This window comes from Pocillopora damicornis, chromosome 3 (assembly GCF_964200805.1).
Source record: "Pocillopora damicornis chromosome 3, jaPocDami1.2, whole genome shotgun sequence".
NCBI lineage: Eukaryota > Metazoa > Cnidaria > Anthozoa > Scleractinia > Pocilloporidae > Pocillopora > Pocillopora damicornis.
Window position 1 is genome coordinate 8,837,466 of NC_142672.1, and position 12,376 is coordinate 8,849,841.

The 12,376-nt window shown below is 40.5% G+C and overlaps 1 protein-coding gene across 3 annotated transcripts in view; it reads left to right on the forward strand.

The window, feature by feature from the left end:
• The window catches only part of LOC113680769 (uncharacterized), a 47,100-nt gene that overhangs the window by 29,398 nt on the left and 5,326 nt on the right, over positions 1–12,376 (forward strand). Inside the window, exons 1-3 of one of the 3 annotated variants that reach the window (XM_027197816.2) lie at positions 4,633–4,882; positions 7,277–7,958; positions 8,606–10,974. In XM_027197816.2, coding sequence (XP_027053617.2) covers positions 7,283–7,958; positions 8,606–10,974 — 3,045 coding nt within the window. In that variant the 5' untranslated portion in view covers positions 4,633–4,882; positions 7,277–7,282. Of the gene's footprint in view, positions 1–4,632; positions 4,883–6,593; positions 6,728–7,276; positions 7,959–8,605; positions 10,975–12,376 lie in introns of those variants that run through there. The other 2 variants (XM_089200396.1, XM_089200398.1) reach the window with 2 other exon arrangements.

The following is a 12,376-nucleotide window of genomic DNA, read 5'->3' on the forward strand; positions in this document are numbered from 1 at the left end:
AAAGTGCCAAAACCCGTAGTTACCCCCATCAATGCCCCATACTTCCCCGGGGTGGGGGGGGTGGGGGTTTCAATTGACAGGTGCATTAGTTATATAAGGTCACGCATGAATGAGTCAGGAAAGCAAGGTATGCTGCATAACATCGATGTATGACATCCAAAATCGATGTATTCCGGATGAAATTGATTTATTTTATTTTAAGACTTGCATTATAACGCATAACAATAACGTAATTGAACAAAACATTAATGTACAAGAAACAACATAGGCACAGGCTAATCCATTCCAATTAATTATACAAATTCTATAATAAAAGACAATTTTATTTTTTTCAATAATAACTTGCCTTAAGGTTTTCATACTGTCCTACATGCTGTTAAATATCATTGAAAATACGAAAGGAAAATGTCAATTTGGTGAATTAGAATCATTTTATCTTATAACTACCTAAAATGACTTGATTTTCGTATTTCAGACAATGGTTTGCCTTGTCAACAATTCTTCTAATCAAACACAATTATCATGAAAATAGACACTGCTCCTTGCTAAGAAATTCCACCCATACTCATGCAGAGTATTGCATGACAAACTTCAGTAAATCTGGTCGACATGTCCAAGTCTAAAATGAATTTCAAGTCAAATTCACCTAAAACTGGGTTGATTTGTATTGGAAAAAATCCACAACCAAAGAAAATGCAAATCGGACTAGTATAAAATTTATTTACTTGAAATTCATTTAAAACATAACAATGTTAATGATTTCAAGCTTACTTCACATACATAAGCTGCCCCTCTGGCTGGTAGTATTTTCTGAGTGATCCAAGCTCCTACTAGCAGACAAACAAGACTACAAAACATGAAAATATACGTATGGAATGACTCCACGACTGCACAAGACTAGCAAGGAATGTAATAAGGTTTTTCTTATATCAAAAAATAAATGAAATGAGCGAAATTTGCTTTAAATGCAAGCTGCACCTCTAGCCTATAGTATTTTCTAAGCCTCCTAAGTTCCTACTAGCTAGAGGTACAAGACTAAATAAAAAAATGTAGATGTATTCATGAAAAAATTCAAGGATTGTAAGACTAATTTGGAGTGCCGAAATGTGGAACAAACCACAGTAAGAATTGGGCAAAGTCGACTAAATATGCAAGTTGTACTTCTAGCCGGTAGTATTGTCCGAGCCTATTAATATCCTACCAGCTAGAGGTACAAGACCAAAAAATAAATAAATAAATAAATAAATGTATTCTTGGAAAAAGCGATTCCAAGGAGTTTAAGACTAATTTGGATTTCAGAAAAGTAAGCGTGGAGCCAAGCGTAGCAAAAATTGGGCAGAGTACGCAAAATAAATAATCTGTACCTCTAGCCGGTAGTATTGTCTGAGCCCTACCAGATAGAGGTACAAGACCAAATAGAATAAATAAATAAATGTACATGTTTTCTTGAAAAAAGTGATTCCTAGGAGATTAAGATTGATTTGGAGTGCAGTAAAGTAAAGTGTGAAGAAAACCGTAGCAAAAGTTGGGCAAAGGAGACCAAATATGCAAGCTGTACCTCTAAGCCTCTTTAGATCCTACCAGCTAGAGGTACAAGACCAAATAAGATAAATAAATGTACAGGTATTTTTGAAAAAAGTGATTCCAAGGAGTTTAAGACCAATCCGGAGTGCCGAAAGTAAATTGTGAAGCAAACCGTAGTAAAAATTGACCAAAGTCGACTAAATATGCAAGCTGCACCTCTAGCCGGTAGTATTTTCTAAGCCTCCTGAGATCCTACCGGCTAGAGGTACAAGACAATACAATACAATACAAACTTTAATGACACTCTCTAAGAGGGCTTTTCAGTGACAATTAATAATTACAATAATAAAAATGTTTAATCTATAAAGCTAAAAATAATTACGAAAATTACAACTAAGAAACTTTAAGAAGGTACGATAAAATGGGTGAGATAAAAACTAAGAAACTTTAAAAAAGGACAAAAAAATATATATATGATTAAAAACTAGGACCGAGGAGAAAGAAAAGCAGCAAATAATTTGGCCCTAAGTTTACGCTTAAAATTAGAAGAAGAATTACAAAGTTTAAGATCATTATCTAAACTGTTCCACAGGCTGACAGTGCGATAATAAAAAGTTCTTTGTCCAGATTTAGTTCTGTATATTGGTATGTGCAACAGTTGGGAACTTCTGGTCGTGCGACCGCTAATATTACCGCGCGTTAGAAACTTCGAAGAGAGGTAAGAAGGAGCGGATCCAGTCATACATTTAAAAGCAAGCACGGCGTCACGGAAGTATAGCTGAGATTTAATAGGTAGCCAATGCAGTTCTTTCAAAAGCGGAGTAACGTGGTCAAGTTTTCTGGATCCACAAATAATCCGGGCTGCAAAGTTCTGGATCGCTTGGAGCTTGAGGAGGTTAGTGTCAGCAGCATTGGACCAGACGGAGGAACAATAAAACAACTTACTAAATACTAAAGTGTTAATTATAGTAATTAAAGTCGATCTGTCAAATACGTGCTTAACACGATTAATCTGGGCCAAACTTGAGAAACAGGTGGAAACAGTTTTAACAATGTGCTCGTGGAAAGTTAGGTTCGAATCAAAAATCACACCTAGGTCTTTAACGACGTGTCCGGTGTCAGCTCTTTTCCTAAGAGGGAGAGACGGATATCGGGGAGGTTTAGTAGCCTTTGTCGACTTCCGTTAACAATGAGTTTGGTTTTATCAGGATTCAAAAGAAGACGATTATTGAAGCACCAGTTACGAATATGTAAAAGATTGGCGTTTAAATCGGTGACAGATTTAGCCCAGTCGTGGACTGGGAAAGAAATGTAAAGTTTTGTGTCATCGACGTAACTTTCAATAAAACAGGAAAGGGGGGCGAGTGGTAAGTCGTTTACATAAATACTGAACAACATAGGTCCAAGAATGCTTCCTTGAGGCACGCCTGATACAACGGGTAGAGGATCAGACAACTCAGAATTTATGCGCACAACTTGTCGGCGGTCGGAGAGGTAGCTGGTAAACCAAGCAATACTTGATGGTGAGATTCCAACGTTCAACAGTTTATTGAGCAATATTCCATGGCTTATAGTATCGAAGGCTTTTCTCATATCAAGTAAAACAACAGCGGTAACTTTCTTCTCATCGATCGCACTTAAGAGAGTATCAGTAGTTCGTATTAAAGAGGTTTCCGTAGAGTGCAATTTCTTATTGCCACTTTGCCGAGTAGATAACCTTTCATTTGACACTAGATAAGGCATAATTTGATTAAGCGCCACCCTTTCGCATACTTTCGAAAGGATGGGCAAGAGAGAAATAGGCCTATTGTTGTTAGGTTCTTCGTGATTTCCATCTTTTAGGATAGGCGACACGACAGCTAATTTCCAAGATCGAGGAAAATTTCCATGCTTGAAAGAAGCGTTGATTATGGATGTAATCACTGGGAGAGTAGCAGGAAGGCTATCTTTGATTACACGTACTGGAATGTTGTCAATCCCAGATGACTTATTAGCTGGCATTGACCTGACAATCTGGGCGACTTCATAACAATCCACGTGCGTAAAATTGAATTGATCAGTCACTGGGGAAATTGCAGGATCAGGCACAGGTGGCGAAAGATTAAAATTGCATTCATTAGCAAGTGAATTAATCTTGTCAACAGCAACTTGGCCAACAGACGTAAAGAACCGATTAAAATCGTTTGCGACGGTCCTGTCATCTTTGCTAAATGATCTCACGCTGGCAGACTTTTTTGGAATGAAAGATCGAATAGTCTTCCACAACTGGCTTGAGTTGTTGGGATTGCTTGTGATCTGGTCCGCGGCGAAAGCGCGCTCAGCTGATCTTATTTTTCTCTTGACGTCATTCCTAAGGTTTTTATAGGTGGTCCAAGCATCAGGTTTACCTGTTCTTCTTGCTATCTTTCTCCACCGGTCCCTAGATTTCATGAGCTCTCTGATCTCGTCAGTTATGTAAGGGCTAGGTCTTCCTCGAATCTTGACTTTTTTGATTGGTGCGTGTTTGTCAAGGACTTCACTGAATAATGTGTTAAGAGCGTAGACGCGGTCGTCAATATCATCAAAACAATCGACGATGCACCAAGGAACCATTGAAATATCCCGGAGAAAATCATCTTGCTGGTAGTTCTTGACAATTCTTGACAATAGAAATTTCATCTTGAGATCTTTTGAACCAGTTGCAGAATGAAAACGCCATTAAGTTGGCGATACTATTTACAAGTTTTGCTTACCTTTGCAAGCGTTGGTCCTAGCGGCTACAGTGTTAAGCTAAAACTCTGCTCAACAAGAAACTTTATAAGATCGACGAGGGTGAAGGAAACAGCCATAAAAAATTTAGCGAAATTTCCTTGATTTAACCTGTACATAGCTTAAGAAGTGTCATTTCAGAACTCTCGTTTAAAATTGTGATATTTGTAATTATACGCAGAAGAGCTCGAAATAGTTCTTTGTTTCATCAAAGGGCTGTTCAGAACTGTTTTGAGCCGTTTTTCACTTGTATGTATGTATTTACGAAGGTTTTTTGCAGTTTAAGGCTGAAACAACGTTTAAGGGTACTATTGCGTGACTCTGAATGCGAATAATTTATGCGAATTTAGCAACCTCGCCTACTGAACAGGAGACAATACAGCTTTGTCGATATGTTGATAAGAGCTGTAGGATGGAACTCCTTTTCTTTTTGAGTTTTCTCGCTCTGCCTGGAAAGAAATAAATAGGAAACGTGCAGAGCATGTATCAGTTTGTTATCTAAGGGACAAACTTCCGACTAAACTTACTTTGGCCGGCATTTTATGCCATCTTACACCGAGAGCCTTGTCTTAATCACTTCCGCAATACCTACTTCGTCCTTCGCAACAAGGTATGTTTTGATTCTAAACCTCCTTTTGACATTTAAAGGATGTTAACCATGTTGAAGCAGAAACATTGGCGAGACAAATATGCTATTGTTTCTTGTCGTACACGACGTCTTTCTAGAAATATTTGTATAAAAATGTATTAAACACTGCTTAGAATACAAAGAGCATCATAGGCAATTGCAGTGGGCAATTATATGGAAACATACCAGCGAATGTTGAGAGATAAGCTATTTTGACGATCAGCAAATCTAGCTGTCGGCATGCGAGCCTTTTTCGTACGTCGATCATGTAGCAAAGTGTTCTGCATTTGTGTTGACGTATTTTCTTTACTGCTTCTATTTGTATGGTAAACAGAAGCCGTGATACTGATCCTTGGTCAGTGAAGCATTAATCAGATTATTTTATCATGATGGTATAAGAATGTGACGATAATGTTGTTTCCTTTGGAATTAGAGCAATGTCTTCTGATCCGTTGCTCTTCTCTTATCGGTGTGAATTGTTTTAGGTCGGTTTTTCGCCGAACATTACTTCCCCTTCTTACAAGGAAGAATCGCCTTCAGACTGGTTTTTTTTTGCATGGAGACGAATGTTAATTGTCTTCAGGTCTCAAAGCGTTAAGTATAGTGTGACTGTAGCCAGCCCAGTCCACGCTCGGTTAAGTTTCCCGCCATTTCGGTAAGGTGACTAGTATGGTCATTAAATTTTTGACCTGAGTTTTTAGTGGATTAACGCTCGTTTAGCCTGCCTTTTTGTCCCTTTTGCGGTCCTAAGGCTAGACAAGTTTTATGGCGTCTGCTTACCGTGTTTGTTTAATCTATGTAGTTACATAGAGATTGTGCTATAGAAGATGCATCCGAACATTTTTAATCACGAGTTGCGACGCATCAAAGAAACGAACGAGTGTGAGTCTTTCGATGCATCGCAACGAGTGATTAAAAATCGTTTAAGCACTTTCCATGGTACGATGTTTTAATTTCATACAAAATGAGATTTTTCACATTTCAATTCAGAGATTGAAAGCGAACGACTGTCAAAATACATCGTTCGCCCAATTAGAGACGCGAACGAAATAATTTTAACTTTATGTGGCTTGAGTATATTGTAATGCGTAAACAGTAACTCCAATTAGTTTTCTTCAAGCTAATTACAATTGACACTTAAAGTCCTTCATTCATTCATTCAACGATGGTACTTCGCAAGGTGTCCGGTCGTTTTGATACAAAGTCGTTTCGATACAAGTCGTTTCGATACAAATCAAAGTCGATTCGATGCAAACTGAAATCGTTTCGTTAAACTCGAGAAAAGTTCAGTAGAAGCGTGTTAGTTTTCGTTTTTGATATGTGTGGTGATTTGTTGTTTTCTATTCAAGCAAAAATTCAACTCAGTTGATTGAGCGACTCGATCGATCGACGTAGTTGTAATACCCAGTTTTCCCGCGACTCGATCGAACGAGTTGTGTTACTCGGTTTCCCCGTGGCCTAAAAGAATAAACTTTGTTGAATATTTATCTAAATTACGAAAGTACGTTTACGTTGATCACGACTTTCGCACATGTGGTGGCTCCTAAAAAAGCCATTTTGAGCGACCTGAAATTGTCCAAAGCGACGAAAACAGGGCGCGGCGGCTCCTAAAAGAGTCATTTTATGAAGCTACTGGGCCGTTGAGGTAGGAACACGCCTTCAGTAGTTTTTTTGCACTGCGGGCACCAGAGTTGAACTCATTCCAGAGGTTGAAGATCTTGGTTTGGAGGTCTCAGAAATTTGTTTTCGGGTGCGCCGTAACTTCTCGGACACAAGCCTGATCGGAAGAGATGTCCGACGGGCCGGATGAAGAAGACGGATCAGGAGGTACAACGGAAGCTGGAGTTATAGAAAAAGTCTAATGTATTTATATAAATCTCTGTTCTTAATATATAAACTAAGTCTCGTTGGCGTGTTCTCATTGCGTTGGAGGCTTGTGTACATCTGGAGGTTCGCGGAGTGTGATTGTTTTATTTACAACGGAGGTTTGTGTTCGTTCTAGTATGGTATTCTGTCTCGAAACGACGTAAAGTACAGTGAGTTTGTATCGAATCGACTTTACATGTGTAGCGAATTGACTTTGATGTGTACCGAAACCACTTTGTATCGAAACGACCGTGAACCCCCTCGCAATTGAAATCTCAGTATGTTTGAAATAAATTATCCTCAATTTACACCTTTTACACCTTTTGCACTAAACGCTTCAGTCACGCAGGATAAATTGTTGTGGTGAGATTCTCGGTAGGCGAAATGCTCTACTCGTCATTTTTACAGAACGAATCACTCCATTAGTTCAATCATTCGAATTATGTAATGTAACCTCAGTTCCACCGTGATGGATCCGTCTCTCATTATTCTGATCTGAAATTGTTTCAGCTCATCATGGCTTCCGCACTATTTCCCTCAACCAGAGAAACAACCAATTATGCCCGGTTGTGTCGCCTTCTCATCGATGTTGGAACAGAAGTTTTGCGAGAGGTATTTGATCGAATTCACCCACCAATCGACCTGCACAAAGTGTTAGCACAAAGTGGAGTTAAAAGTAAACTGCAGGCACTTTTGAAGAGGAGAAAATTAAATCCATCTCAGTGGAACATACTTTATCCCACTTCCACTACTGTTTCGTCTGCGGACTTTGATGTCACCCTTCTGATGGTTCTATTCAGGAACATCTGCAATTTGCCCCAACCTGGGACTGGTTGGGATGATCTTCCAACCGCAGCAGACACGAGTTTAGAAGCTGACATTGCTCGCGTCAAGTTCTACAGAAACACAGTCTATGCACATGTCAGCAATGCCTCGATTGACGATACAGAGTTCACTCACTACTGGCAAGAGATCCGAGAAACGCTGGTGCGATTAGGAGGAGCAGGTTCAAGCTATGGAGATACCATTGATCGTCTTGCGAATGAGAGCATGGACCCCGAAAAGGAGAAATTTTATCAGGAGCTTTTGAAAACATGGTGGAATGATGAGTTCAGCCTGAAAGTCAAGCTAGATGAGATAGACGAGAAACTATCGGATTTTGCCAATCCTAAAAAGAGAACGCGGTCAGCAGGTATGTAATATAAAAGTCACATCTGACACTTTAGAGTAGTTTTACCGTACCCCTTCAAGAGAAATGTTCATTTATAAAATTATTTCTTCTGCAAAAAGTCTTCGCAAAAGTTAGCACCTAAAATGTCAGGTTTCTCGCATTATCGACATTCATTTGTCATTCATTTTACAGCAACCTAAAAAAAACTTAACTAGCGCCGTTGAGTCAAGGATGCTATTTTCTGTGAACTCGAACCTCTTCCTTCTTCCCGTCTATCATCCTTTTTTCCTTTCCGTCGCGCCTCACCTCTTTCCTTTCCTTTTTTTCTCATATTTATTCCCTTCCCATTTTTTGGATTCCCTTTTGGGTGTTAAATCATAGCATTAACGTAACTTACCTCGAATAGAGGTTCTTTTTCTAACACCCTATTTTTTTAAATCCCATTATTTGTTTCATTGTTTATGTATCTATTTTTTGGTCATTTGGTGATGATTTATCATTTACCTTTCGGCCGAAGGCACCACCACACCCTATGGGCCGATGGGGGGGGAGGGAGGAGGGTAGTTTAGGGGAAAAAATTGAAGTGGAGGAAATGGTAATTAGTTGTTTGGGTGCAGATGAATGAAAGCTAGAGATTCGTGATTGTTTTATTTCGTGTTTACCTCTAGAACCCTTCGATCTCAAGCAGTGCCAGAAAGAGCTTCATTCATTTTATCGCACAGTTTGTAAAGTAAAAATCATTCCTTGGAAGCTGAAATCTGCAGTGTACATTAATGAAATATACACAAAGTTATCATGGCAAAGGGAAGAAAGCAAACCTAGCGAAGATAGTAAAGAGGAACTAGAAGACTACACTGACATGTTTAAGAGTTGTGGGCCTTACGACGAACCAAACCGATTATTGGTGTTTGGGCCTCCAGGCATTGGAAAGACTACATTTGCCAAAAGAGTTGTTTTCGACTGGTTACATCAAGCAAAGGAAATCCTCAAAAAGTTTGAACTTGTACTTCTTATCAGGCTGCGAGATGTGTGTGAATTACAGACCATGCCAGATATTTTGACGGCTGCCAAACTGTTACCAGCTGATGGCATGATTTCAGTCGAGAGCTTGTACGAGTACATTCAATCGAACCAAGAAAAAGTTCTTTTGGTCTTGGATGGCTATGATGAGTACTTCTGTGCAGAATGCTCTCCTGTCCGTAACATCTGGGAGGGTAGTTTGCTTAGAAATTGTTCCGTCATTGTCACAACGCGGTCGGAAGGGGCAGATGAATTGACAGAACGCAGTCACGTGGAATGCCAGGTTAATGGGTTTGTCAGTGGTTTTCAACTTAGAAAGTTTGCAAGAAAGTTTCTGAACGATGAAGAAGATGTTGCTAAGTTTGAGAGACATCTGGAGGAAAAAGGCCTTAGAAAAGTTGCAGAAATACCACTTCTTCTGGTGATGCTGTGCTTACTTTGGCAGGAACAAGGTCAAAAAGGATACCTCAAATCACGAGCCAGCATCTACATGCATTTCATTCAGATGTTGCTGGATCACATGACTGCAAAAGAACCACTTGCAAAGAAATTTCGGAAAGTAGATGACTACAAAGAAGATCTCTTGAAACTGGGGAAACTTGCATTTAACGCCCTTAACCAGGGTTCTCTCTCCATGAGCCACAGCGAACTACCCGATGATTTAACCAAGAAACTGATTGACGTAGGTTTATTTCAATCTCTGAATGTCTCAAGTCTGAAGCCTGAGAAAGAGGTTTTCTTCATTCATAAATCCGTTCAGGAGTTCCTTGCCGCTTGGTACGTCAAGGAAGAACTTGCATCCTCACGAAATGAAAGCCCGACCTGTCTCTCCGAAGTTGAATCTTCTGAAAAGGTTTTAAAGATGACTGAAGTAATCAAATTTGTCAGTGAAATGTCTGGAGAAGCCTCAAGTATTATCCTTGAGCACCTGGAGACTGCAGCAAAGAAAGAAAGACTCACGGAAAACATACTCGGCGAGACACTATCATTTGAGGACTTGTCGGAGAAACAAAGGCACTTCCTTGCACTCTGTTCACATAGCTATTTTTGCCTATCAGTCGAGAAGAGACAGGATCTTTACTGCCTGTATCTGTCTTGCACTGGAGGTATTTTACTGGTAGACTCTGATCAACTCCATGTTATTGCCAGCGAGCACTTGCTGAAATGCACTCAACCACCAAACTACGTATTTTTCACCGGTAGCAAGCATCCAGAGCAAGACTATCACGACCTGATCGCCGTCCTGGAAGATGTGAATGGTAGACTTGTTAGCTTTTCAGGTGAAGTGGAAGCCTCGATGTTTCTCAAGAAGTACAATTCGCAGACAGTGGAACAATTTTTCCTGAAAAAAGAGGACAATTCGTTCGTGTACCTTTATTTTGCTCGCATTTATAAAAGATACGATCACATTTTTCCAATCGAAATGCTCCACGATGTCACTCGGTCACCTGAATCCACTCCGACAAAGAAGACCTCTGTCGGTGACCGGCCAAATGAATCAAACAACACAGCTTTGCCGTTGACAGAGCACATTGAAGGCTCACCTGTCCCCCCTCGTCATTGCCTTTCATTGACTTCAGAGATCCGTACTGAAAATTTGGAAGAGCAAGAAATGAAGACACTCATAAAGGCCCTTCCATATGTGATTTTTCCCCGAGTTATGACCATGACTGTTCCAGTGGGTAAAATGTATGATGCCCCCATATTGGAGAATCTGGTGTCTCGTCTCAACTTTACAAACAGACTCGACACTTTGGGATTCTGGCGTTGCAATATCACTGCGGGGCCAGCCGCTGCCATCGCCAGGTCTTTCCACAAAGCACCTAACTTGCGTGAGCTCTACTTGTCGTACAACCCCCTCGGTGACGGGTTGAACACTCTCATGGAACATCTCCGTTGTGTTCAGCGGTTAAAAACTCTTCGCCTTGGAGGTGTCAAGATGACTAAGGAACAAGTGGAGGATTTGAGCGGAGCCGTACGTCGGAGTAACATCACTAGTCTGGGGTCGTATTATCATGTGAGTTTAGAAATGGTAATGATTCAACTAAGAAAGTAGTCGGGTCAGTGATGAATTTGGATCGTCCGATAGCGTGGCGTGTGACTAATTTGAGATTACGAGCACGATAACCAGTAAATTGTACGACACGAAGTTCTCTTGCCAAAATGCGAGAAACTCAGACATGAACTATTCAGTGTAAAGACAAGCGTTTCATCTCTTTCGAAGCAAAAGTCTAGGTTTCAAACTGAATCGTGACAACTTGCTCACTGAAGTTTGATTGGCTAACATCGGCGAGGTAGTTAAATTTTATTGGCTCGTAGTGTTAAGTACTCGTATACGCCCTTCATTACTGCCTTCGTGTAGTGTCTAAAAATGAAGAAGTATGCCACAAAAGGCAGCCACGAAGGCGAACAACAACAGTACACACAGTACACGTTTCTTTTAATAATCTTCCCGCGCTCACACTTTCCCGGATGTATACTTTTACATAAACAACCGCTGTCCTAGTATACTACATTCCCTCTCTTTCTTCGCTCAGATGGTTAACCTCGAAAGACAGAAACATAACAAACTTCCACTTTGTTTAGATACCGTAAAAGTTCAATTCGATTCCAAATGTTCAAGACAAAAATCACGCTAAACATAAACATAGCCTTGGCCGTTCAGCTTATAAAACAACGTTTCAATGTCACTCATGTAATAACAACGAACAGTAATATGAAAATGCCAATGTCACTAGTTTTAGTACAGAACGTAGTCACTCAGAGCCTTTGGACGGCTCGTAACTCTGCCGGATCTTCTCACATGCGGCTCAGCTGTAGGTACAGTAGAAGGTACATCTTCTGGTGGTGATTCAGCCATTGGTACTTGATCCTCTGCCACAGGTGGCGTCTCAAATGACTTAGGTTCAGTCCGTGGTTTAGCGTCCTGTTGTGGCGTTTCCTGTTCTTCTGGATCTGGCGTATTAAAGGACTTAATATGCTGAAGGCTGCGTTTGTACTGGACACCTTGAGGCGATCGCAACACCACCTGGTCCCCATAACGAGATATCACCTGATATGGTTCCTTCTCATAGCAAGGTGACAGCTTATTTTCTTTCTTCTTCTCAAGCAGAACACTGTCTCCTTCTTTCACATTTCGATCTCTGGCATGGAACTTCTTGTCCACATAGTCCTTGTTAAACTGCTTTCTCTGATTGTCCCGATCACGAACGGCTTGGTCGCTCACTTCTAGCTCCTCCTCTTCAACGTTGACTAGCTCAGGCATTTTAGTTGTTAGCTTTCTCCTAAACAATAACTCGGCGGGACTCTTTCCTGTGGTTGAATGTGGCGTGGACCTGTACGCCAAAAGAAACCTGTTTAGCTCCTCTCTCCAATTCTGTCCTTCTGCATGGGCTGCTCTCATGGACTTAAGAAGCGAC